Source organism: Tiliqua scincoides, chromosome 2 (genome assembly GCF_035046505.1).
Source record: "Tiliqua scincoides isolate rTilSci1 chromosome 2, rTilSci1.hap2, whole genome shotgun sequence".
Classification (NCBI taxonomy): Eukaryota; Metazoa; Chordata; class Lepidosauria; order Squamata; family Scincidae; genus Tiliqua; species Tiliqua scincoides.
In genome coordinates, this window is record NC_089822.1 from 226,546,265 (window position 1) to 226,572,762 (window position 26,498).

General features: G+C 43.5%; 1 protein-coding gene across 2 annotated transcripts in view; it reads left to right on the top strand.

Annotated features, from left to right (window-relative positions):
* Positions 1–26,498, top strand: part of FGD5 (FYVE, RhoGEF and PH domain containing 5) — a 152,445-nt gene that overhangs the window by 2,675 nt on the left and 123,272 nt on the right. For both annotated transcript variants that reach the window (XM_066616284.1, XM_066616283.1), the window contains exon 2: positions 12,641–15,701. In XM_066616284.1, the coding sequence (XP_066472381.1) occupies positions 12,760–15,701 (2,942 nt within the window). In that variant the 5' untranslated portion in view covers positions 12,641–12,759. The remainder of the gene's footprint in view (positions 1–12,640; positions 15,702–26,498) is intronic.

The following is a 26,498-nucleotide window of genomic DNA, read 5'->3' on the forward strand; positions in this document are numbered from 1 at the left end:
ACTGGCGGGTGCCCATTCTCCAAAGTTGGCATGAGCTCCAAAGGGGCGCGATCGGACAGCCTGGCACGCCGGAGGAGCTGCCCAACTTCTCCCGCTCCCCCCCCTCCACACCCCCGCCGCAGCTTCCCGTTCGAAGGGTGTCTCCCGGTTGGCTCTGCCCGCCGGGAGCGGAGCCAGCCCTTGCGGATCCCGAACACGGCGCTGGCTGCTTGCTATGCAGAGTCTGTCTCGCTGCTGCTGCTTTTGCGGTTCGTGTCCGTGTAACGGCTCCTTGAAGGGGATCAAGCAACTTTGGCTGCCCCCAGCAGGAGGCCAACACACCTGGGGTCTCTGCCGCCCACTTCCATGCCTGAAAGATGCCCCTCCCCCATTATTTATCTGTTTCTGGTGGCTTCTTCCACCCATCCTGTCTTGTCACTGGAATCCCCAAAGCCCTACAAAGGACCCTTTCCAGCAAAGTGGGGGGGGGGGGGGACGGGACAATATTATGGGTCAGCACACTTTTTGGTGTGGCATCTGGAGGAGCAGGTAGATAAGATGTGGCTGCCAGCTCCCAGAACTGAGGGGATGTCCCACAGGGCAGGTGGGGTGTGGGACTCTGCTTCCGCCATCCGGTTCATGTGGCATGGCACATAACCAGTTGTGAAGTCATGGTAGTGGCCTCCATCAGCCCAATAAAAGCAGGACAATAGATAGCTCTGGGATTCTGAGTCAAGAATAAACTTTTGCACAAGCAGCATCCTCCAGAACCTGGTCACCCCTGCCAAAGTGTGAGAGAGTGGGCCCCTGCACATGGGAAAGGGTGGCATGAAATTTACTGCAGCAGGCAGGCAGAAAGAAAGGAAGAAGAAACCGAAATGTGATGATCAGAATCTGGGTTTTGTCAGCTGACGGTGTAGCGGCAGACAGAGCTAACTAAGATCCAGACTTCCCCATGTGGAATCTCTGCAAGGAACTGGCTGGGTAGCCTTCAGTAAGCCACACCCTCTCAGCCTCAGTTCCCCAACTGCAATATGGGGGTTGTGGTGGTTAGAAGGCAGCAATAAATATGTCTGTGTTATCATGACACACTTAGTAGCAAACCTGAATGTTGTCTATAGAATGACTTTTCTGGCTCATCTCAGGCTGTGCCTGCATTGTATTTTCTGAGGGATGTGGTCTGCTCAGCGAGTGCATCTAGTCCCCACATTCCAACCTCTCTCAGTCCTTGTGCTGCTCTGCGCAATTCAAGATACAAGGTCATTGTGCCTTCATTGGGGGGAGGCATACACCCAGACAGGGATGGGACCATAGCTCAGTGGCAGAGCTCTTGCTTTTCTTGAGAAGGTTCCATGTTCAATCCCTCGTATTTCTGGTTAGGGGTGGGAACAATCCCTGGTGGGTTACAACCTGATTTTTGGTGGGTCTCCAAAGGGTGATGGAAAGATCAGATAATTAATTGCCTCAAGTCCTGAGGCTATTCAAAAATCAGATACTGCTAATTATCCTGCGAAGAGCTTAGCTCCTGCAGTTTGCAAGCATGTGTAAATGTCTGAGGGTCTTTTTTCTGGTTATTATTATATAATTACTGATTCTAAATAAGTAATAAATACTTATTATTATTAACTTTATTTTTACCCCACCTTTCTCCCCAGAGGGACTCAAGGTGGCTTATAAATAAAATATTGTTTCTTTCTAGATTTTTTTTTTCAAAAGTCTGGTAAACTTAGGTGGCACTCTATAGTGTGTCATTTAAAAAAGTGGGTCCCAGTGCTAAAAAGTTTGGGAACTACTGCTATAGACAATATGGAGCTAAATGGACCAAAGCTCTGACTCAATAGGAATCCACTTCCTAAACTCTGTCACAGATGTGTTATCTCCTATTGACATTATGTCATGTGCTCTGAAGCATCCACTTTGAATTTACTACCTCCCCCCACTTCTCCCAGTGTCTTAACCACTTGGGTTAGTAGTGTACTGTTTTTCTTGCCAATTTAACTAGTCTTCACATAGTCAGCAGTCTGTTTTGTACTGTCCTAAATTCAGTTGGTTCAGATGGTTCAAAATGTGGTGTACCTCTTGACAACACTTTGTGTAGCCACCTAGGGGACAAATGGGACAAGGACAAAGGTTAGGAGGGAAGATAAGTTTTGGATTTGTCTAAGATGGGGCCCAATCCTATCTAACTTTCCAGCACTGATGCAGTCATGCCAATGGGGTGTGCGCTGCATCCTGTGGTGGGAGGGCAGTCCTCAAGGTAAGGGAAATTTGTTCCCTGACTAAAGGGCTGCATTGCAGTACTTGAAAGTTGATTTGGATTTGTCCCTTGATTATTCTCAGAATAGACTTTTCTATCAGGTCATCTCTGCTTATATTTTCAATATCTGCAATCAGTCTAGTAATGTCATCCACTATCTAGTGTAGTGTCAATTCAGAATGCCAGAGACTGAGGCTAAATCACTTGGGAAGATGAATTTATTAGGCAAGCCAACATCAATTAATACACTCTCTAGTTGATGTATCCCAGCAATAAATTGCACAATATAGCACAGAGCTTCTAAATGCATATATTGTTTACATGATTATCTGGCCATGGGATGGGACGGGCCACCTATGTATGGTCACCTGTGCATGGCTTATCAGGAGTTTGAAATCACCTGAGTATGGTGGTGTCAAACTCCTGATAAGCCAGTCATGTGCAATCATGCACATGAATTTGGCTTTAAGCACCTGTTGGAAATGCTGCCTGGTGCTTCCCAGTTGATCTGCAGGGGAAGGTAAGGCCAAATTCAACTCAAAAGCAAGCCCTTCTGAGTCCAGTTGGACTTACTCCCATGTAAGTGTGCAAAAGGATTTTGGCTCTCTAATTCTAAGAGGTGTGCCCTAATAGGAAACAGAGCAGAGTGATGGAGCTGCTGGCATCCTGTCATGGAGTACTGTGGTCTCAGCAATGTGGCTGGCAAATAATAGACACTGAAGTATGTATCTGGACAAATCTGGAGCACAATCTATCCCCAATTTAGCACTTAGTTCCAAGGACAATATTAGCGCACATTAGCTCTCCATTCACTGAAATGAATGCAATTTAAAAGGCTTTAATTTTGTCTTGAGAGTGGCCATCATTGACCATGCTATTGGCCCTGTTTCAACTGCATTCACCCCAAGTTCCTGTCAGATACTTATCAATAGTGCCAGTTGCCTGTTTACTGGAGAGGCGGACAGTGGCAATGACTCAAGCCAGCGCCCGACTCCCCTTCCTGAACAGCTGCAGTGTTCTAGCTAAGCATCTCTCTGGGGCTACATGCAAGAAGTACCATTAGAGGATCAAGCTGGAAAATTGCGTGTGCAGAGCACATTGCGAATGTGAGTCCTCATCCAACTAGGGATTTATGAGTGGAAACTTGATTCTAGCTGGATGCCCCTAGCTAGATCAGAGTTCCTGAACTCATCTTCTAGAGAGGGATGGGTTAACTGTTATAGCTTCCTACTTATGCAGGCTAAATTTTATTCGATTCTGCTAATGCCAAATGTTCAACTTTATGGGTGATAAAAAAGAATTATATCATGTTCTGGTCTGTTGATTGGGTGTCCCCAAAGCAATTTGTTTCATTTTAGGAAAAAAAAATAGATTTAAATAACTATCTTATAGCACATTTTATCCCTCCAAAGTAAATTTCTGCTCTGACATTCCTGCCTAAGTTTCCAGTAAAAGCATTTGTGTTTTACAATTACATGCAATCCTGAAAAAAAACAAAAAACAAACAAACTCAGGCAAGTCTATTCAAGGAGCACTAGGACAAAGCAGGAGATTAAATACATTCGAAATTGACCCAGAGAGTCTTTGATGTTAACAGGAAAAAGAAGAGGCCCTAGAACCATAGGCTCAATTGTGTGAGAAAGGAAAAATAAAATGTTTTTATTTTTCCCATCATTTTCATTGTTGCTTTTCAGCATTCCTCATGTAATTCGGATTTTAAAAAATTCTAGGTCTGCAACACAATCCAATGCATGTTTATGCAAAAGTAAATTCTAATCTAATCCATTAAATGGATCTTTCTTACTAGTACGTGTGTTTAGGATTGTAGCCTAAAACCATGGAATGAAACCACAACCATAAAATGAATGTGACAGTACAGTGCTAATTAAAAACACCCAGCAGCCTTTTGAAAGCCCAGTCCAAAGTAACACTGGCCAAAAGTATCTTAGGAGGAAAGGATTTCTGCAATTGTATCACTGTGTTTTATCTGGAAGTTTTTTGTGAGCCATCTTGAGTGTACAGAAAGGCAAACTATAAACTGCTGAAATGAATAAATAAAAGAATAACTGTAGCTCTACCAGAAAGATGCCCCCCTGGTTACTGACTTATGGGTGGAGATGGCAGCACTGAGCAGGGCCTCCATAGAGTATCTATCTAAGGCTGTGATTTTCAACCTTTTTCATCTCATGACACACTGACAAGACACTAAAATGGTCAAGGCACACCACCAGGTTTTTGACAATTGACAAGGCACATGATACTGCCAATGGGGGCTCACATCTCCCATTGGCCCTATTAATAAATGACCTCCCCCCAAATTCCTGTGGCACACCTCTTGACCACTCGTGGCAGACCAGTGTGCCATGGCACAGTGGTTGAAAATGGCTGTTCTAAGGGGACGATCTATTTGTATTCTGATCACTTATAAGTTACAACATGCTCTTCCCTGATGAACTTTAGGGCAGCTAACTCAGAAGATCTCCGGTCCAGCCAACAGTTCTACTGAGTTTTACCAGTAGAAATGCATCATATGCCTTCAAACCATTCTCTGGTACCCAGAGAACATATAAGCATGTGTGTCTGTCACATCCACACCCAGAATATGTGGCTCCCCCACCTCTTGAAACATTTCATTAGTGTTCCTGAAAACAATTTTGGTTTCCTCGATCCCCCTCAAGAGACATATCTGAGGGAATCTCACAGTTTGCTTCAAAATCTGCTATATTTGTTGATTTCACTGAATAGATTTATTTGTTGATTTCACTGAATAGATTTATATCCTGCCTTAGTCTCACAAGGTGGTTTAAGTATGAAAAATAATACACAATGTATTATAACAGTACTAAAGTGACTGTAAGTGTGGAAGAACTCCTGTGACACCCACACAGGCTGGTTGATGTTGGATAGCCTTGTGGGGTACATTTTTGTGAGGGGAATAGTCCAGCTGACACCGGACTAGGCATGGAGTCAATGTCTTCACTTGCCTCCTTCCCTTTCTTTTTTCTCCTTAATAGAACAGTTGGTCTGAGGTGGCTCTTTGAGAGAGAGGACAGTTCAGCTGAATATAAAGCAGAAGCCTGGTGCCTTCACCTGTTTTCCCTCCTCTCCTGCTGCTCTCTCATAGGGCAGCTTGTCTTAGACACAATCTCAATGATACACTCACCTCATGGTGAGTTGAACATTCCTGGGAGAATTTTTATCATTCCGCTGTAATGAAACGTGTTCCACCTCAGGAGAACGGTGATTGTTTTGAGGTTTTATTTTTATTTATTTAATTTATGACATTTGTTACAATTCAACAGGAGAATGGACAGCTTAAGAAGAATACGTCTCTGTTACCTTCATCTGCCTCTCCTCCTTTTCTGCTATTCTTTCACAGGCAATAGTTAGCTCTGGGAGAGGAGTGGGCTCTGAGGCAGTGTCTTCATCTTCCTCCCTCTCCTACTTCTTCCTCACAGTGCAGTTAATAATTAATCCATGATTTTCAGTGTCCGTGGGGAGTCCAGGAATTTGTCCCCTGCAGATACAGAAGCACCACCTGTGTCTCCATATTGCAGCTAAGCCTGAGAGGGAATGGCCTGCCTTGAGGCCTGCTAGGGAGTTTGTGACGAAGGTGAGATTTGAATCAGTAAAGATCTGATTCTTGGGTTCTTCTCTTATAGCCCAATCTTAACTAAATCCCTGTGCAGCAAATGCAGTGGCACTGTTGCTGCTTCTGTTGTAACCTGTAGAGGATTTTTGGTTGCTGAACCTTATCCTCAGGATAAGGGGACATTCGTCCCCTTGCCCTGAGTAAGACCCAGCAGCTGCAATTGTGCTAATTACTGCCACAAGTCTGAATATCAGTGAAGGCAGATCAGACTTGGGACAGGAGTCAGGCTTTGGCATGTGCTGCTGCCAATCCTGCCTCTCCTGGGCATGACCTACCCTGTTCCACCCTCTGCATGGCCTTGCCTGCTCCGGCAGGTCTTCAGCTGTGTGCTGGCATGTGAGAGGCAGCAGAAGCAGTTTATGAAGTGAAGCCGTGGTGGAGAAACTTTGACGTCAAGGACATCCCATCACATGGGACATAATGTTACATGCGAGTTCCTAGGAAGCTTTACTTAACAACAAAATATCCAGTTTGGCCAACACAGCCCACAAGAAGGGCTGGCACATGAGGAATGCGAAATCAGTGACATCTTTAAGTTATTTACTGTTTCATCCTGGGATACCATTGATGACAGCTCAGATGGTTTATAACATCAGCTGAGCTCCCCTTGCTGGAATTATTTCCTTGTAAATCACTCCAGCCCCATCAATTTAACAATCGCAGTAACAGATGGGAATTGGGTCACAAAGCATATGCTTCAGATTTATCTAAATTCAGAAAAATGTTAATATGGCTGATCTGCATAGCCCTATTAAACAGTGGTTTATTGGCTGGTTAAGATGGCCCGAGGAGGAGAAATTAGCATTTGTAGACTTCGTCTTGGTGCAGCACTTCTGAAATGAGTTATCATAAATGAGGATAAAAATTCTTTTCATTTATGAGAGTCAGTTAATACTGGATCCCTAAGTCTTTGGTCTCAGCTTTACAGAGGCTGTAGGAACTTCAATGATACAGAACAGTCCTCCTTGTATAAATCCATGGGAAATGTACAGTTAAACACTGAAGTCTCGTAGATTTTAATAGAAATTAGGCACATCTAAATTTATCTGGATTATGTCCATTGATCCTGATTCAAGATTCTTTGGAACACATGGAGCTTTGATAGACATATGGAGCAGCCAAAAGCAGCAAAGGCCCTTCCATCAACCTAAATGTCAAGGGGAGTGCCATGTGCACATTCCCTGATATTGAAGTGAGTAGGTAAGCCCATTAGGAATGGACCTTTGGGTTAGGATCATAAGGAGTTAATCTACACTGTAAAGTTTGCACAATAATGCACCGCACTGTGACCATAATCATTAGGATGTACTTAAGGCTGTGTGATATAAGAGGATGTTCTTATTGTAGAGAAGTGGTTTTCAAATTGTGCTCTATGATTATCTGAAAAACAACTCCCCTACCAGAACCAGATCTTGATGGATTTGTATAGTTGAGCTACTACTATATGAGAAGACAGGAGGAATTGTACATTCCTCCATAAGACTAAAACTTTTTAAAGCAGCATTCCTCAAGTTCTTGAAAGTGGCTTTTCAGAGATTTCAAGGGTCTACAGTTGAAAGAAGGAACCAACACATGAAGTTGTAGTATGTCAGGCTATTGATCCATCTATCCCAGTACTGTGTCCTCCAATGGGTAGCAGTTCTCTAATGGTTGAATGGCACCTGGAACACCAGTATACTGCCAGGTACACCAATGCCACAAGGGCCAACCCAATGCAGCAGTCCCTCTACCAGCGACTGCTGCTTAGCTGCCAGTGCAGCAGCTGGAAAGCCAAGCACTGCCAGCAGCAGCCAAATCCCAAACAGCCATCTGAGGTTGAACGTACCCCCAGCAGGCTCCTCTGTTACACTAGTACATATAAGAACATAAGAACAGGCCCACTGGATCAGGCCATAGGCCCATCTAGTCCAGCTTCCTGTATCTCACAGCGGCCCACCAAATGCCCCAGGGAGCACACCAGATAACAAGAGACCTCATCCTGGTGCCCTCCCTTGCATCTGGCATTAGTAACTAGTAACAGAGCCAGTGTAACTTTGAGGAATCCCATAGGCGACACTTTAGCAGCCAACACACCAGTAAGTTGCTGGCAATTCTGGCCCCCATGCTGCCCCATGACTGCAGAATGCTATCCCCCCCCCCAAACCCCGGGCCTTCTGAGGCCTCCAGAAGTCACTGAGCACTGGTGATTCTGGAGAGGGAGGCAAAACACTAAGGAAAAGCTTTTGCAGTCATGACTGGCTCTGGAGAGGAAGAGGATGGGTGACTTTACAACAGTGGCCAGTGACTGAAGAAACTTAGCGTGCCCCCCCCCCCACTCCAGGAAGACCAGTGTGATAGAGGCATTGCCCCCCCTCCTCCATGTGTATGCTCTTTCTGCTATAGTTTCTATTCATAGGACTTGCAGGTGTTTGCTATGTTTTTAAAAAACCCTGCAAAATCTGTTTTAGAATGGGAGTAGAAGAAATAAAACTAGCTTGAAACCTCCTTTGGAAATGAGCACCTACCATGCATAAGACCATAAGAAAAGGCCTGGTGGATCAGGCCGAGGGCCCAACTAGTCCAGCTTCCTGTATCTCACAATGGCCCACCAATTGCCTCTGGGACCACTCCAGACCACAAAATACCTGTATCCTGTTGCCACTCCCTTGCATCATCTGGCGTTTAATAATAATATAATAATATACAGTATTTATATACCGCCTTTCTTGGTCTTTATTCAAGACTTTATTCAAGGCGGTTTACACAGGCAGGCTTATTAAATCCACGCAGGGATTTTTACAAATTGAAAGAAGGTTCTCTCTTTCAAGAACCACCACATTCAAGCTGTTACACTCCGATCTGGTTTAACATTCTGGCCTCCATCCTCCCACGCTCCGAGCAGATGGAACAGCTCAGCTGCAGCTTGCCAGCTGCTTCAAGGTCGCACGGTGCCGGTGGCCTCGAACTGGCGACCTTGTGGATGTTAATCTTCAGGCAAATGGAGGCTCTACCCTCTAGACCAGACCTCCTGCCTATCTCCTGCGTTCAGAGATAGGCTACCCACCAGAGGTTGCATGCCATCATCATTACTTGATGGGGGTTACTTAATGGGGTGATGGACGTTTCCTCCATAAATCTGTCCAGTCTCCTTTTAAAGGCATCTAGGCAGGTATCGTCACTGCATCCTATGGCAAGGAGTTCCACAGATTATGTGCTGGCCGGGTAAAGAAAAATTTCCTTGTTCTAACTCTCCTGCCTGTCAATTTTAGCTGATATTCCCTGATTCAGATATTGTGTGACAGGAAAAGGAACTTCCCTCTATCCACTCTTTCCATCCCATGCAAACTTTTATGTCTCAAACATGTTTCCCCTCAGGTGCCCTCTTTTGAGACTAGATAGCCCCAAATATTTGCCTTTGCTTGTAAGAGAGGTGCCCCAGCCCAGTAATCATTTTGGTTGCTCTCTTCTGCACATTTCTGGTTCCACTATATCCTTTTTGAGATGTGGTGACCAGAACTCCACAATACTCCAGATGTAGTCTTCCCAACGATTTGTACAATGGCATACTAATAATGGCTGTCTTATTCCATGGGAGTTCTTTAACTCTTTGAAATGGAAACTGAATAAGTTTTATGAAAAGAGATGTAGCCCTGCTGGAACTGATTCTCGCCCAGAGGAATGTGGACAAGCAGAGGAAGAAGCAGAGGCTGACAAGGAAACCTCAAACAATAAAGGGAGGAGAAATGTAAGAAACTGTCTGATGCCCAAACAGTTTTCCTACAGTACACAGTGTCTTTCTCTCTTCTCACCCCCCTCCCCCCCAGTTTAGTGACACAGGTCTAGAAACAAACAGCCATGTTTACAGCTTCAGAAACTTGCATGCTTCTCATGGTGTGATTCGGCTTTTGTCCTTCACAAATTCACAGTGGAAAACCTCTCCGCTGGCCAACTGCAGCGGAAGCAGAAAATGTACTGAGAGTGGCATTGCCCTGATCAAAGTGTCATTGAGAGTCTTTATTCTTTGGGGAGATTTAATTTTTTTTAATGTTATTTTGATTTCTTAAAAACACCCAAACATTTGTACTGAGAACAAAGGAGGAAGTGGTGAAAAGCAGCTCAGTCCACAGCAAGGCACAGGATTAAAACTTCTTATAACAAAGTGAGAATTGTAGGTTTAGAAATGTTCGACCACAGAATACCAGATAATATCAGCAAGAAACTGTGAACCTGACTATGTATAGCTGCCCAAAGACTTCCCTGTTTCATACCATCTGCCTCAGACCATTGATAAAGTATATCCCATCATTAACAGAGAAGTCACAAGCCTTAATTTGGGTTTGCAGATTAAAATAAGAAGCCACTTATTAATGGCTTAATGGCCTTTTGCCCTAGTCTACAAAAACCTGATTTTATACCAGTAAACTCAAGGGGGTGGGGGGAAGGACAATAACACACAAATATGTTGCATTCCAATTTGCAGATAGTTAGGGAAGAACTTGAATAACGCTTCCTTTCTCTTGTAAGCATCTATAATGTTCTTAAAAAGATTATTGGAGTGATAATACAGTATATTTGTATTTTCCACCCATATTCAAGTATATGCACTTCCCCCCACCCCACCCCACCCACCCCTCCCACACAAGAACAGAGAAAAAACAACAGTTTAAATCCACCTGATATTCCCTTACTCTGCTTATGCCCTGGAGGGAGCCTGAAATTTAAGACTGAAGCTGCTGATCCTTCAGTACAGCATGTCTTTTGTACTGTGCTTTCAGTTTTTAAAGAGACTATATGCATTTGTTGGCTTTAAAGAAGCTTTTACTATATAGGCGATTTTGGCTTTATGCACTGACCTCTGAATGTATCCCTCGCATAAGATGTGGGCTGACTATACTGGAGAACTATTAGCCTTGGAATGGAAGCATAGTATGTTGGGCAGCATGGGGTGAGTTAGTTTAGGGTCCAGTCCTATCCAACATGCCAATGCTGATGTAACCATACCAATATGGTGCTGCATCTTGCGGTGGGGATGCAGTCAAGGCAGCCTCCTTAAGGCAGGGGACGGTTTGTTCCCTTTTCTTGGGGCTGCATTGTGGCTACATTGGGGCTGGAAAATGGGATAGGATTGGGCCCTTAGAGCACTTAATCATGACTAAGCACCACTGAAAATAACAAGTGAGCTCTGACTAACAGAAGTTCCATTCATTTGAATGGGGTTTAGAGTCATGGCTAACTCTCCTTCTTTGGATGCAACCTATATTTAACCCCCTTGTTCAGTATTTTTCAGGTTTGAAGAACTAATAGGTGGCTATTCTGAGTGTAGTTGCATTTGTAGGAGTGCCTGGAATGACTGGAGTTAATGACACACTATCAAAGAGATAAGCTGGACCGTTGCTTATGTGGTATTATATTGATGCAATATACACCACATTGAAATTTGGCATAAACAAAGTTTCGATAGTGGAAATTCTCTAGTACTAGTATGTCTGGTACTATCTGAAACCAAACAAAGACTACAATCTGAAACATGTCTACTAAAGAGTAAGTCCCACTGAACTCAGGACTTACGTCTGAGTAAACATGTTTAGGGTTGTGCAGTAAGTTTTCTTGTGATATCCTGATCTAGGGTGTGGTGGAGAAAGCTCCTATTCTCTCTTCTTCTGCAACTAAAACAGAGCCAGTAGCTGCCAAGGCCATCAATCATAAAGCTTTTCTGAGCACTAACACTGACTTTGAAACAAAAGAAAGCAGCTTGCCAAGGAGACTTGCCCTTTATAATGTCGCTCTTTAGAACAAACAAAACAACCAAAGAAATTATTTGGGAAAAGTGAACTTGACTTGACACCTCCTACAGCCCCATGTCTTGACTACAAGCATGCAAGATCATAACCACTGTAAAGAGCTTGCAAAAGCCAAAGTGCAGCTCTTCTGAGTCCCATTGATTTCAGTAGGAGAGCACATGATTAACTCTCCCCCTGGAAAGAAATGAAGCTTGACACAGGACTGGATCATGCCTATATTTTATTGACAGTTTGTGTTTTGAAAGGCCATTAGAATCATTGGATTTGTTAATCAAGTTGAACTGAAGAGTTTTGCGTGTGCGTTACCACCGAGGGCTAATATAGTATTTGTGATTCAAGACTGTAAAAAAATTTTAAAATACAGTTAACAGAGCTAATGTCAATATTTTATTTCACATAGCACTCTGTGGGCAATTCCTCTCTTAGAGGTGTCATATGCTATAAAGTAAGGGCTTAAAAACCCCTTTGCAAGTAAAATTTTTGGAGACAATTACAGTTTAATGCCATGCCATGCACACTAGGAATTCACGTGTAGTCTCACGTGTAGTTCACGTGTAGTTTCTCTCTTTCTCTATGGGTGTGTATGTGTATGAAGCCTTTATAGTCCTGGGAGTTTGCTGCTCAAGTAAAATTTTGTGATACATCTTTCCCAGTTTGTGACTCACCATACTCAACATTGTCTTCTTTGGCAGTTCATTAGGACCTTGATAAACCTCTTGCTTCCTAATCCTGCAAAAATGGGAGGGGGAAAGTCTGTCAAATACCTAACAGATTGTAACATGTGACTTGGGGATGCATTTGGATTTGTAGGCCGTGGGTTATGCAAGACCTGTCCTACATCAATCTTAGGGTTTATTTAAAGATATAACTTGTTCTATTTTTTATTTCCATATTTTAATCAGTATTAATGACTAGTATTTCTTGATGTTGTATAGAAGCTTGCTAACATAGCCTTTTCTTTCTTCCTTCTAGACCTTACAAAACCACCATTAGCACCCAAACCAAAGATCCTCAGTCATCTGGCTTCCATAGCTGCTTCCAAATTTCCTCCATCACTGTCAAGATCTGGCTCAATTCATAACTCAAACTCTATGTCTAGGGGTCCAAAACCACCCATTGCTCCTAAGCCAAAAATCTCTGCGGACAGTGATGCAGTGATTCTACAGAGAGCCAGTGTTTATGCCAACAATACCTTCAACAAATGTACCAATGGAAAACCAATATGTACTGAAGGAGAGTTTTATGAAGGAAATCGGTGCCACATTGAGTGTCCAGAATCACAAGTTGATGATGAATATATTGTAATTCCTGAAGCTGAATTGATTGACAAAGATTGTAATGACTTTGAACATGAGCAGGAATTAGGGAATGAGACATTACACACCTCAGAAGACGAGGAAGGTGAGGAAGAGGATAACTGCATTGCCAACAATGAGACCCTTGATCTTGAAATAAATGTTTCAGAAAATAATGATGCTGAACTAGTGGAAGAGGACTCAATTGAATCAACTAAAATCAGAGCCACTGGCAACCCTGAAGCATCAGGAAGGGAAAAAGAGGATGCTTCCAAGGATGAATATGAAAAAGTGGACTGTGAAACTGATCCCACTGAAACCAAAATGAACTGTGCAGATGAGGTTGGTGAAACACTTGGAGAACTGGATATGGTAAAAGAAAATAATGAGTATAATATGGACAATAAGATTTTGAATGGAGATGAGGTTTTGAAGGACACTCTATATGAAGATATTATTCTAAGTCTAAATGACTTAGACCAACACCAACACCAAGTTCAGAAGCCAACACCAAGTTCAGAGCCAACACCAAGTTCAGAAGATCTGCGACAAATTTGTGTGGATCCAGGAAAGGAAGATTCCCCTCAAGCTTTAGAAGAGGAGGAAACCAATGCTGGCACAGAAATGGGTACAACACATAATGATGAGGATGAATATTCCTTGAATATAGAGGCAGAATTGGTGGAGGATGTCTGTGCAAGCCCTGATATTCTTGCTGATGAATCTGAAGCCGCAGACATTGCGTTAGAACTATGTGGATCTGAGCCTGACACAGAAGGCACTTTGAAAGGGACCATTAATGAAGTTGATTCAGAAAAAGAGGAGGAAATGCGTCCAGATGCTGAATATGAAACAAGTATAGTACAGGAGGAAATTATAGATGGTGACTATCAAACTACTGAGATAAAGAGTGAGGAGGAAATACAAGAGACAGTATGTGATTCAAGGGAAAACTCTGAAGAACAAAATGGTGAAGTGGTAGAGTCGGAGGCCATCGATGATAGCTGTCAGATCATTCCCTTTGAAAGGGAGTGCAGTGAAGATGCCCCTGACTCACCAGAAAAAGACTTAGGAGAAAATTTGCCATCTCCAGGGACTGAAATGTCTGATGATAACCAGCCATTTGCTCTTCCAGAAGTTAATGTTTTGGAATCTGAGTCAGAGCTGGAAGAAGACTCTAAAGCAGATATTTTATCTGGAAATTGCACGGACAGTGAACATGCTTTGGAAGACTCACAGTCAGATAACCCAATTCTTGTGGTGGATCACAGCAATAGTGAAGAAAAGGCCCCAAATATACCCAGTGAAACAACAGTTGAAGATGGGTGCTGTTCTATAGGAGAATTGGAGAAATGCTACCATAAAACTGAAACGAACCCGGACAGTGAATATATGATGGATGAAATGTCTGTAGTCCCTGTTATGGTTGTTCTTCCTGATAAAGATGATTGCAAATTAGCCAGTGACTCCCTAGATGATCCATATGTTTTGGGAGACAGCTTGCCTATAGCAAATGAAACCCTTTGTGTTGGACATGAAGCTGAGGCAACTGATGGCCATGATAGTTCAAGTGATTTCAGAGAGGGAGTTGGTACAGACACTGAGAACCATTTACTCTCCGTTGATCGGAAAAGCATTGTTACTAGAACAAGGTCCCTCTCTGGGAAAGTACCTGGCTATGTGCCAGAAACAGTTCCAGAAGAAACAGGCCCAGACATTGAATTGCAGCCCTCAAGCACAACCTCCACTGTGCCTGATGATGTAAGCCTTAGCTTCTCTCGGTTGGAAGGAAAGCCCATGGAACAGAATAGGGCATTACCTGCAAAGCCAAGACGCTTTGTTTCATATCCGCGATCTTATTCAGTAGAAGGCAGAGATATTGCGGTCTCTGTTTATAGAGAAATGGATGCCTCTATATTGGAATACAATAGAATAAACAGGACAGAAGACCTTGCTTTGCCTTGTGTAATTAGTTCCTCAGGTAGCTTTTCCCAGAGAAATCACCTTCCATCCAGTGGGGTCTCCACCCCATCCTCAGTTGTTGACATTCCACCTCCTTTTGACCTAGCCTGTATCACCAAAAAGCCCATCACAAAAAGTTCCCCTTCACTTTTAATAGAGAGTGAATCTCCTGACAAGTACTGTAAGAAGAAGAAATCCTCATTTAAAAAGTTCCTCACCTTAAAGTTCAAGAAGAAGACTGAAAATAAAGTTCATGTGGACGTCCATGTTTCTTCTTCAAGGTCCTCCTCTGAGTCTAGTTATCATGGACCTTCCAGAGTGTTGGAACTCGATAGAAGGAGTTTGAGTAGTTCGCCTCAGCTAATATCACGAACTGGTAAGCTGAGGGCTTCTGAGTCTCCGACTGTTCTTTTCTACAAGGATGGCAAGAGAAGAGGGACAGCCAAAACCTTCAGCAGGAGTGTGTCAAGGGTGGAGTCTTTTGAGGATCGTTCAAGGCCTCCTTTCATGCCCCTTCCTTTAACTAAGCCTAGATCTATTTCATTTCCTAACGCTGATACTTCTGACTATGAGAATATACCAGCAATGAGCTCTGATTATGAAAATATACAAATTCCTCCTCGAAGGCCCACCAGGGCAGGAACCTTTACTGAATTTTTTGAAGATCCTAGCAGGGCGTTATCGGCTGCTAATGAGAATGACGGCTATGTTGATATGAGCAGTTTTACAGCCTTTGAGAACAACAAACAGCAGCCTACCAACCAGGAAACAGAAAGGTATTGTAACATATATTTATGTAAGGCCTGTTAGCCTTGACCGGAGAAGCTAGACTTCCTGTATATTGGGAGTTGTGGGCATATTCTCAACTTGGCTCAGCGTATCTTCCCTTTTCAGGAAATGCTTTCTATAAAGAGTTTGGAAGAATGCAATATTTTTAAAAGGTTTAATTAAAAAAAGAAAAAGAAAACACACTAGTGGTTTCCAAAGAGCCCGATTTAAGTCCTTATCAATAAAACACTGGAATTAGATTTTCATGTCTGAGAAGCTTTAGCGTATCAGAGATAATTTTAAGAGACAGCTTGGCTTCTGCAGAGATCAGACTGAACCTTGCTTGCTTATTTTTATTCAGAGCAATGCTAGTGTACTCTTCAGTGGTTAGAAGCCATCATTTCTGCAGGACCTTAGAATGTTTTTGTGCATGCTCCATTGCAATGAATTGAGGCTTTAGGACAGTGCCTGCCTCTGTGCTGCCACAGTGCATTCTCCACTTTCTGCTTTCATGTAGTTGTGCTTGTCTGCTTCTCTAGGTTTGATTGTCAGTATTTGTTTCAGAAAGTAAAAGGATCATCTAAGCAGAAATCAACTTACTTCAAAGTCTTTCTGAAAGGAAAGGAGCAGGGCTTTTTCAATAGTGTTGTCCGTCTGCTCTAATATCCTTCTCAGAGAAGTTCATCAGTCCCCTGTACTGTAATAATTCAGGTGCTAGACCAGTGTTTCTCAAACTGTGGGTCAGGACCCACTAGGTGGATCGCAAGCCAATTTCATGTGGGTCCCCATTTATTTCAGTATTTTATTTTTAATATATTAACACTTGATGCTACCAAGGTGTGTGACTGGATTTGGGGAAGTGTTACAGACCTGTACTTTTAACAAGCTACTATGTACAGGTGGAGCCTATTTATCTGCATTGGTTCCGTTTCGTGACACGGCACGATTAACAAAAAAAAGCGTTGTGCTAAATTCCATAGAGTTACACAAATACACTGCAGCCTGAAACTTCCGGATGGAAGGAAACTAAGGCACCTGTTATCAATCCCCTCCTCTCTGCTCCATACTCAGCCTTCCCCGTTGCCAGCTGCCTGGCTTCTTTCACATGGGATGCTGATCTTTTAAGAGTCCAGCCCTATGCGTTTCTGCTCAGAAGGATGCCCCATTCCAGTCAATGGGGCTTACTCCCAGGAAAGTGTGGAGAGGATTGTAGGCTATATCTCATGCTTTGCTTGGTGGGAAGGCTTGCTTGTGTCGGTGATTGCCTGCAACATGGGGGGGTTTGCTTGTGTCAGTGATTGCCTACACCATCTCAGTGGGGGGGGGGAATTTGGCAAACACTCCCTGGGTTTTTTAAAGCAATCCCCTCTGTTGCTACCACACCTGCCCCTGTGTGTGAGAGAGAGAGAGAGAGAGAGAGAGAGAGAGAGCAAGAGCGAGCTCCACCTTGCTGCATGTGTTCTGGCTACAGAGATTTTTGGCGCCCTCTTCCCCTCTTCAGCCTCTTTGCTGGCTCAGGGGCTCCAGGAGTGTTACTGTTCCTTTGCAAGGGGAACCTCTTCCAGGGCTATTTCCCTGCCTGGGTGAGGCAGAGCTTTTTTGCAGTGTTTTGGGCTGAGTGGAAATGGAGCGAGATGCCAGCGCAGGGCAAAGGAGGCAAAGATGTGTGTGACTTTCCCCCACCCCATTTGCATTGAGACGAATCCGCAGATAAAAAATCTGGATAAATAGGCTGCACCTGTATATTCTTTTAACAATGATAGTAAATGGGACCTACTTCTGGGTAAGTGTGGGTAGGATTGCAGCCTAGGACTGTTCAAAATTTTCCTGCTTGATGATGTCACTTCTGGTCATGACATCACTTTCGGTGGGTGCTGACAGATTCTCATTCTAAAAAGTGGGTCCCAGTACTAAATGTGTGAGAACCACTGTGCTAGACTATTGGTAATGTGTAAATTTAGGAGCTATGTTTTTCTTTTTTAAGACTCTGGGAGGTCTGGGGGAGGGCTGAAAATTCATTTGAGCCCATTCTTCTCAACTGGACTGTGCTGCTGGAAGTGCTGGGAATTGAACCTAGAACCTTCTGCATGGATGTGCTCTTTCACTGAGCTATGGCCCCCTCTCCCCTGAAATCAAACCTGTAGCCAACCTTCATTGCTAATTGGGGAATTCACATTTGTAGGTGGAGTTTCAAAAATGGGAGTGAAGAAAGGGAAGGAGAAACAGCAGTGGCTGTGGTTGATATACAGCCAGTTTGGGCAAGATAAGGGAGGGAGGTTGCCAGATAGTCCCTGTCTATATCATTCCATTGTTTGCTACCAGTCCAGTTTCATTTCACCAGATCTTTTAAGCGGACTGGCTCTGGTGCACCATCTACAGTTCTTGTTATTAAAGGAAGCTCTCATGCTTTCAATGGTGGCTATCATCACCCAAATTAAAAAGCCAGTGTTTCTGTACAATCTTTGGTAGGGTGACACAGTGCTGTAGGTGTGGAAGTGCACCCAGTGGCCTCACCCTGCCTGAAGTTCCTACAGTAATTGGATTTATACAGAGAAAATTTATGTTTCCTGTTTTAACATTTTTGTTAAGTGAAATATGACTTCAGTTTGCAGTGCTCCTTATGGATAAAAGTTAAAAATATAGAACTACACAAATTGCTGTGACTTGGAGCCTAATCCTATACCTGTCTGCTTAGTAGTAAATTCCATTATTGTCAATGGGGCTTACTCTCCAGAAAGTGTGGGTAGGATTGTAGTCTTAGACAGATTTATGAACCTCCCATGAAAGCATAGTGCTGCTAGGGAAAAGCCAATCCAGACTGGTTCAGGAGGTTTCAGCAAGCTATTCAAGTTTGTTGCTTTATAAAGTAGGATCTCGGTATCTATGGAAAATGAAATTGGCAGTCAGACCTCTGGATGCGATCCGAGGTGCCTTTAGCCTTCTCACCTCAGAAGGCCTCCCAGATGCTACTTCAGTCTTCTGAGGGGGGCGTTGCGATCTGTGTTGAGTCAAATCTGCAGATCACAAACCTGAGGATGACGAGGACCCACCTGTATGTCAGTATCGGTGCTAGAAGAACAACTAAAAACAGCCCAGTATAATAATAATAATAATAATAATAATAATAATAATAATAATAATAATAATAATTTCACCCTTGGGATAAAAATAGTCTTGACAGAGGAAAGTACCAACTTTGTCATAACAAGAAAAAACTTCATGTACGCCAGACGTGGTGCTGGCGTCTAGCCTAGACGCCTTTAAAAGGGAATTGGACGAGTTTCTGGAGGAAAAATCCATTATGGGGTACAAGCCATGATGTGTATGCGCAACCTCCTGATTTTAGGAATGGGTTAAGTCAGAATGCCAGATGTAGGGGAGAGCACCAGGATGAGGTCTCTTGTTATCTGGTGTGCTCCCTGGGGCATTTGGTGGGCCGCTGTGAGATACAGGAAGCTGGACTAGATGGGCCTATGGCCTGATCCAGTGGGGCTGTTCTTATGTTCTTATGTAACTTCCAAATAAATGTATTTGGGGATTAGCAGCCCAATCCTGAGTTGCCTGGTGCGCAGGGCTGCAGCGGTGCCAAAAATGGCTGCTGCTGCATCTAGCATGCCCCAGGCGGCGGCTGCTGCTGCTGCTGCCTCCTTGGGAGAAGGGGACTTTCATCCCCTTCCTCAGGGTAAAGCGAGTAGCCCCACAATGGAGCTATTTGATTCTTCAATGACCCAAGGGTCATAGGATGAAGTGCCTCCGTGTTGGGCAGGCAGCCTGACACAGAGGCTCAGGATCTGGTGAAGTGAAGCTCCACTGTTACTGTCTCCATCCTGCCCCACTCCCTCCCTTAGGCACCTCCCTCGCCTTTGGAGCCATTCCCAGCAGGGAGAGCAAAGCAGAGGGGATGCCTCCACTTCGGTCTTGCCACCAGGAATGGCTCTGATGGCAAGGGGGAGGGGCAACTTGCAGGGCTTGTTGATGCACCCTGCAAAACTTTGTGCTGTGAGCCCCCTGTAGCTACACTACTGCTTCTCATTACATTCCAGCGTTAAGTATTATTTCTCTCCCTGCCCTCCCTCTGCCCCCCCGCCCCAGAATGCCTCCCCAGCCTCCCCCCATGCCCGCAACTACCTCTCTGCTGTCCGGTGGTCCGTGCAACCGATGAGCAGCAGAGCTCCAGGGATCCACTGGCACTAAGGCCCGAAAACGTGACTTATGGCACATTTGTGACAGTGTGCACCAGCAGTAAGCCGGTGCACACTCTTTAGGATTGGGCCCTTAGGTATTAGTTGCAAAATCAACATAGGCATTTAATGTTTAAACCAGTGCTTTAATTATGGGGAAAGGGAAAAAGCTTTAATGAAATCCATAAACCTCAGTCCCAAGTCCTTCCAATTTTCAACCAATCATGCCCCCAACTGGTAGCCTCTTAAAAACTGTGGCTAAGGGGATCATCACAAAAGCTAAAGGAGGGGGCTGGGCCATTTTGTTTCCCTGGTAATTTTAGCACTGGTTGAAACAAAAATGGGGTTTATTTGATGTATTGAGTACAATAGCTACTTTTGTCTTTTCTAGCTATTGTACTAAATAGTACAAAAATAGCTACTTTTGTCTTTGTTCAGTGTCTTTTCTGAAGCAGACACATTTTTCTAGCCTGCAAAAGATTCTGGAGAATCACACTCTTTTGTCATATTAGGCTTTATGAAACTATCCAGACATTAGGATTTGGGATACAAACAATATATTGCAGGCATATTGTTTATTTCATACAGAAGTCCTCATTATGATGGTTTCTCTGTATTAAGTTACAATGAACAGAATGTGAAAAAGTGCTGTCAAATTATAATACCATTTAGAATGCTCTGAAGTCCTGGAGATCTGTCTGTACAGGGGCTCATTATAACTGGCCAGAGAAAAGATTCACTTTTTAATTTTCTCGCTTTGGAAAACAAAAGGCTATATGTGTATGTGGTATACCTTGGCCAATAATTTTTAATTAGATTTAATCAAATTTATAGAGAAAGAACCCAATAATAAAACCACGCTGGATATAATCTTTTCTTACAATTACTGTTGCGGGGGTTGGCAGCCAGAATGCTATTGTCCCCTGAAGGGTAGTTACAACTGTTGCCCAAAATTTAACCAAGTAATATTAATAATTGAAAAATAATTTGGGAATGCAATGTTAGAAACGCCATTAGCACAGTTCACTCTGTGAAAGTCGTCATGTCATGTGGAGAAGGCCTCTGAGTCCCACAAAACCTGTAAACAATGAGTTCACTGTGGCATATAATGGCCCAGGAGCAACAGGAAGAGACTTGACTCTTACTTTTTGTTCTTTCGTCACATTTTTGTCATAGGAAAATGCCCAACATTAAGAGAAATTTTGTCTCTTTGTCTCTCTGTTTGTGTGTCTCCTTCCTTGAGATCAGGGGTGGCTCAAGCGGGGGCCATGTCAGGCACTGGTTGAGAGTTCATGCCTATCTGACGGACCACCAAGCCAGACCAACCCTTGAACCATCAGTTCCACTGGCTAGGGCCGGCCCGTTTGTGAAGCCAACTGAAACTGTTGCCTCAGGGAGCAGAGTGGTGTGGGGGAGTGCCCATCTCTGTCTGTCTACTTGCTTCCAGTGTTTCTCCTTCTCCTTTCACACCCTGGATTTTAAAAGGAGGAGGGGAACAGAGGAAGAGGAATATATGGAAGGGGAGTAGAGTGCTGAGCAAGGATATTGAACACTGGAGAGTGGGATGAGCAAAGGCTGGCATATTCACAATTCGTAGTCTCATTCATGAATTACTCATTCATCATCTCTTGGCTCTGAAATCCCAAAATCTAATGAGGGACTACCAATGCCACATTTGATTTGTATTGTGAGGATTGCCTTGATAGTCACCTGTATACTTTTTAAACTGATACTCCCAGGATATTAAAAAAAATATGTCCATACTCTGATATCTAGAAATCGACAGCCAGTGATTACTGTCTGTACAGTGAATCAAGCATTTTAAAAGCTCTAATATCAATTAACTCCAGATTTGCAATAGTTTGGAGCATGGAGTGGGTTGTTTTCTCCATGTATAAATATACTTTGGTATTCTACTAGAATGGGATACTGGGGCAGTTACTACTGTCAAGGGCAGAAGAAAACACTGAGTAGTTTTAACAAGATGAAAACTGCACAGCTTAGAAAACTGCTCAGCTCAAATAGCCAATAGTATTTATGGGTCCTATTGCATAGTTGTCAGCACAATTGGAGATTAAAGTGAGCTGTCAACAGAAGCTAATTGGTCCCTGAGAAAAACAAGTGACAAAGAAGGCCTAGACTTCAAATTCTGTGTTAGAGTATTTCACAAAGGGCAATGTTCACAGGAAGACAGGACAATGGCAATTGTTGCACTCAACATTAACCAAAGTGACCGTGTTGAAAAGGTAGATAAGCGGCACTGATTGCAGAATCCTCTAGTGCTTCATTATGAAATGCTTGGGAATTCACATAATGTGTAAAAAACGTATGAAATTCGTTAAGACAAACTTCCAGCATCCCACATGTGCTCTTTTTGTCTTTGCCAGAAAGTATTTATTTTACTATCAGGCTCATTAAAAGAGGTGAAAACCACATAATTTGTTCAGTGGATTGCAGAATCACGTAGCAACACACTTTATTACCTTTTTGTAATGGCACAAGAGTGTCTGGGCCAAGCACAGGTTGCCAATGTGCTTTCCAAGTTTTCCATGAATGTGTAATGGGATGCTTCTCATGCTTACCTTTCTATATCCCTTCTTATCAATAGCATAGCTACGGGGGGTCACAGAACAAAGTTTTGCAGGGTGCCGCAACATGCCATGTAAGGTGCCCCCTTCCTCGCTGTTGGAGCCATTCCCAGCGGGGAGAGCAAAGCAGAGGGGATTCCTCCACTTCGGTCTCCCCACCAGGAATGACTCTGATGGCAAGGGGGAGGGGCAACTTGCAGGGCTTGTTGATGCACCCTGCAAAACTTTGTGCTGTGAGCCCCCTGTAGCTACACTACTGCTTCTCATTACATTCCAACGTTCAGTATTATTTCATTTGCTCTGCAATTCTGTCTTGGCAACACTTTTCCAAAGGGAAAAAGACTACGTATTCTCTTCATCCCTGCATCCACATAACCACAACCACGGGAGGAGCAATTTAGAAATGCAGGTACTGAGTAATCTACCCACTTTGATCAGGGCTGCACTCCCCTGCAAGAACAGGTGCACAGCTTGGCAGTTCTCCTGGACTCTCAGCGCTCTCTGGTGAACCAGGTGGCAGCAGTGGCTAGAAGTGCATTCACCTAGCTTCAGCTGGTGCCCCAACCAAGACTATACTTGAGCCAATTGGACCTGGCCACCGTGAGCCATGCTTTAGTGTCTTCAGGACTGGACTACTGTAATGCACTGTACATGGGTTTACCATCTAAGATGGTTTGGAAGCTGCAATTGGTGCAGAACACCATACCCAGGTGGTTATGGGGGCTAGACGATATGACTCTGCTGGACCATTGCTTCAACAGCCACACTGGCGGCCCATTCACTTCTGGTCTCAATTCAAGGTGCTGGTATGAACCTTTAAGGCCCTTCATGCTCTAGGTCTAGTCTATTTGTGAGACTTCCTTCTTCCATACATTCCAGCCTGCCCTCTTAGGTCATCTGAGGGGGCTCGTCTAAAGTGCTGCCTCTGTCCCAAGTGAGGTGGTGGTGGCTTGGGGGTAAGCCATCTCTGTAGTGGAGCCACAACTATGGAATTCCCTTCCAGGGAACTGCTCTCTCCTTCATGGCTTTTTGGTGATGGCTCAAAACATATCTGTTTCAGCTGGCATTTGGTTTGATGGGTGGATAGTTGTCCTCTGTACCTCTTCTATACTGCTGTGGCTTGACTGCTTCCCTGGACTAATTTGTTTGGCCCAAGGGCTCTATGATATGTGTTGAGCTTTGCTTTGTTTTGATTTGTTTTTATGTTTTAGCATTTAATGTTAGAAGTAAGGTTTTAATGCTGTGTTTGCCATTTTTCTTTTTACTTGTTATGACACATTGTACATTTCTTATGGGGCTATGTAAGCTGCCTTGGGCATTTGCTTCAGCATGGGAAAGACGGGATATAAATTTTACAAACAAAGTAAAAAAATACATAAAATTGATTAGTTCAATGGTTCTCAAATGTTGAGCATCAGGACCCACTTTTTAAAATGAGAATCTGTCGGGACGCACTGGAAGTGATGTCATGACCAGAAGTGACATCATCACACAGGAAAATTTTTAACAATCCTAGGCTGCAATCCTGCCCATAATTACTCAGGAGTAAGTCCCATTGACTATCATTGTTAAAAGCACATAAAGAGTAGCCTGCTAAAAGCACAGATCTGTAACATGTGCCTAAATGCAGTCACATCTAATATATTAAAAATAAAATATTGAAATTAATGGGGACCCACCTGAAATTGGCTCGCGACCCACCTAGTGGGTCCCAACCTACAGTTTGAGAAACACTGGACTAGACCAGTGGTTTTCAAACTGGGGCATCATGATACCCCACCCTTAAAGCCCTAGCCTCTTCCCCTTTAAGGGGCAAGGGCAGGGAGGAGGCAGGGAGGAGGCAGCGACGCGATCCCCAGGATCATATCGCTAATGGGGCTGCAGGGACTGTGATACACTCACCAGTCCCTACAGCAGCGTCCTGGGGGTGTGCTGAGCCCTGCGGGGGCGTCTACAGGGCTCCCCAGCCTGCAGAAAGTAAAAGTGGAGCGATTGCATTCTGCCTCTGCAAAATTGGACAGTATTTGTAAGGACAATATTTCTCACCCAGTCATCATAAGAAATATTGTGAGGGACATTTTAATAAAATACTCAGATCATAGCAGAGTCATAGGAGCATAGAATGTTAGATTTGAAAAGGACTTCAAAGATCATTTAGTCCAATCCCCTGCTCAGTGCAGGCAACTATTATAACAGCCCTGGTAGGTGGCCATCCAACCTCTACTTGAAAAACTTCAAATGAAGGAGAGTCTACTACGACCTGAGGAAGGTCTAGCCTAAATCTGCTTCTCTTATTATTTACAGGTGTGTACAGTTCTGTTTTCCTAGGAAGTTCCCCAAATATGTAAAAAATGGTGACCTTATTTTTGGGTAGTACCATTTTATTTCCAGATTGAGATACACTTGACAACCTGAATATGCTATTAGAAGGAATGCTGTGATGTTTCCTTACCAGCAGTGCAGTGTGAACACTGTTGATCTTCAAAATACTCTTCCATGCACAAAAGTAATTGTAATTTCAGGAGCGTTTGATTGTATGTGCACTTCTGATGGTATTGACAGCATGTTACAACTCTCATCAACTAAGGGCCCAACTTTCCAGAGCCAATGCAGCCCCAGTGCAGCCCAGAGGTAAGAGAACAAATGTTCACTTACATTGAGGAGGCCTCTGTGACTGACCCCCCCACTGCAGGATACAAAACTCATCCAGTTCTCATGGCTGCATTGGAAAAGGAAAGTTGGATAGGATTGGGCAAAACACTGTCAAAACACTGTCACATATGAGAGACAGAAGAAGAAGGAGTTCATCAGCCTACACAACTAGTCTTATTTTGCCCATAATGAGAAGAAGAAAAGGAAGATGGCCGATTTAAGTTTACATTCCGCCAAGTCCCATTCTACCCCACAGGAATGCATTCTTTTCTATAAATGTTGTTGCTGGCTCTTACTGCAAAGATTTATTGGACAAGGCACAGTGTATTACCACTCTAAGACAGCCTGTGAATCTTCTTTTCTTTGCTACTTAATGATACACAGTGTCTATATCCCATCGCATTAAAAATGCAATTGTTTTTGGTTGTTGCAGTTGCAGTTCTTACAAATCTAATTCAATAGTTTATGGCCTGTTGTTCAGTCCAACACGGTTATTTATAGCATACAGTACACTTTTAATTATCCTGCTAGAACTGTGCTTTCATGGGGCCCAGGGGGGTTTAATGTAAAGCCCCTTAATATTGGCTTTTCACTGGCACGCAACAATTAATTTTATCTTAATAGACCAATTAGAGTTAATGGATGGGGGAATGTATTTAAGAGGCATGGTATGTTTTGCCAGGACCCCTCTTAAAGAGCTAATAAAAGTAACCCTTTCACTTGTGTAATTGGTTGGATTAATTAGATAGTATCTTTTCAAAGGCCTAAAGTAAGCACAATTAGACCTATCGCCACCAAACACCTTTCAGTGATGTACTAGCCACGCACTAAACTTCTGTCAGCTGTGATTGGGGCGGCCACTGGCGGTGTCTTCTGTTCTTCAGCACCAATGAAGCATAACAGCATGCTGTGGAAATGTGCACTTCTTACATCCTTCTTTTGTGCCCCTCCAGTGAAGATTGTCTGTTAATGCAGAAAGTGTTACATTCCCATGGCTAGACTTTGAAAACTTTCTCAAGCCACCAGTTCGGTTTCCACCACCCTTTGCCTCAACTTTTCTTTCAGTGGCTGTTGTCTTTCCAAGTCTGGTGTAAGCCACACTTTCCAGATTCTTTATCAAACATATTCAGGCATTGCTATGGTGTGAAATGGAGTAATGGGAGCATGGAATCTGTAAGAGTGGTATTTCCAGGAGAAGTCTGAGTCTATTTTGTGTTGAAGGATGGTGGCTCAAGCTTGATCTGTTTTGTAGGTGTTGATGGAAATGTACCATCCCTTTAATTTTCTTTTGTTTCCAAATTTAAAACAGTAGATTTTGTGAAGGATTTTCCAATTCTGAGCATTCAAAGCTGCTTTGTACTCAACCATTTGTTCATCTAGCCCA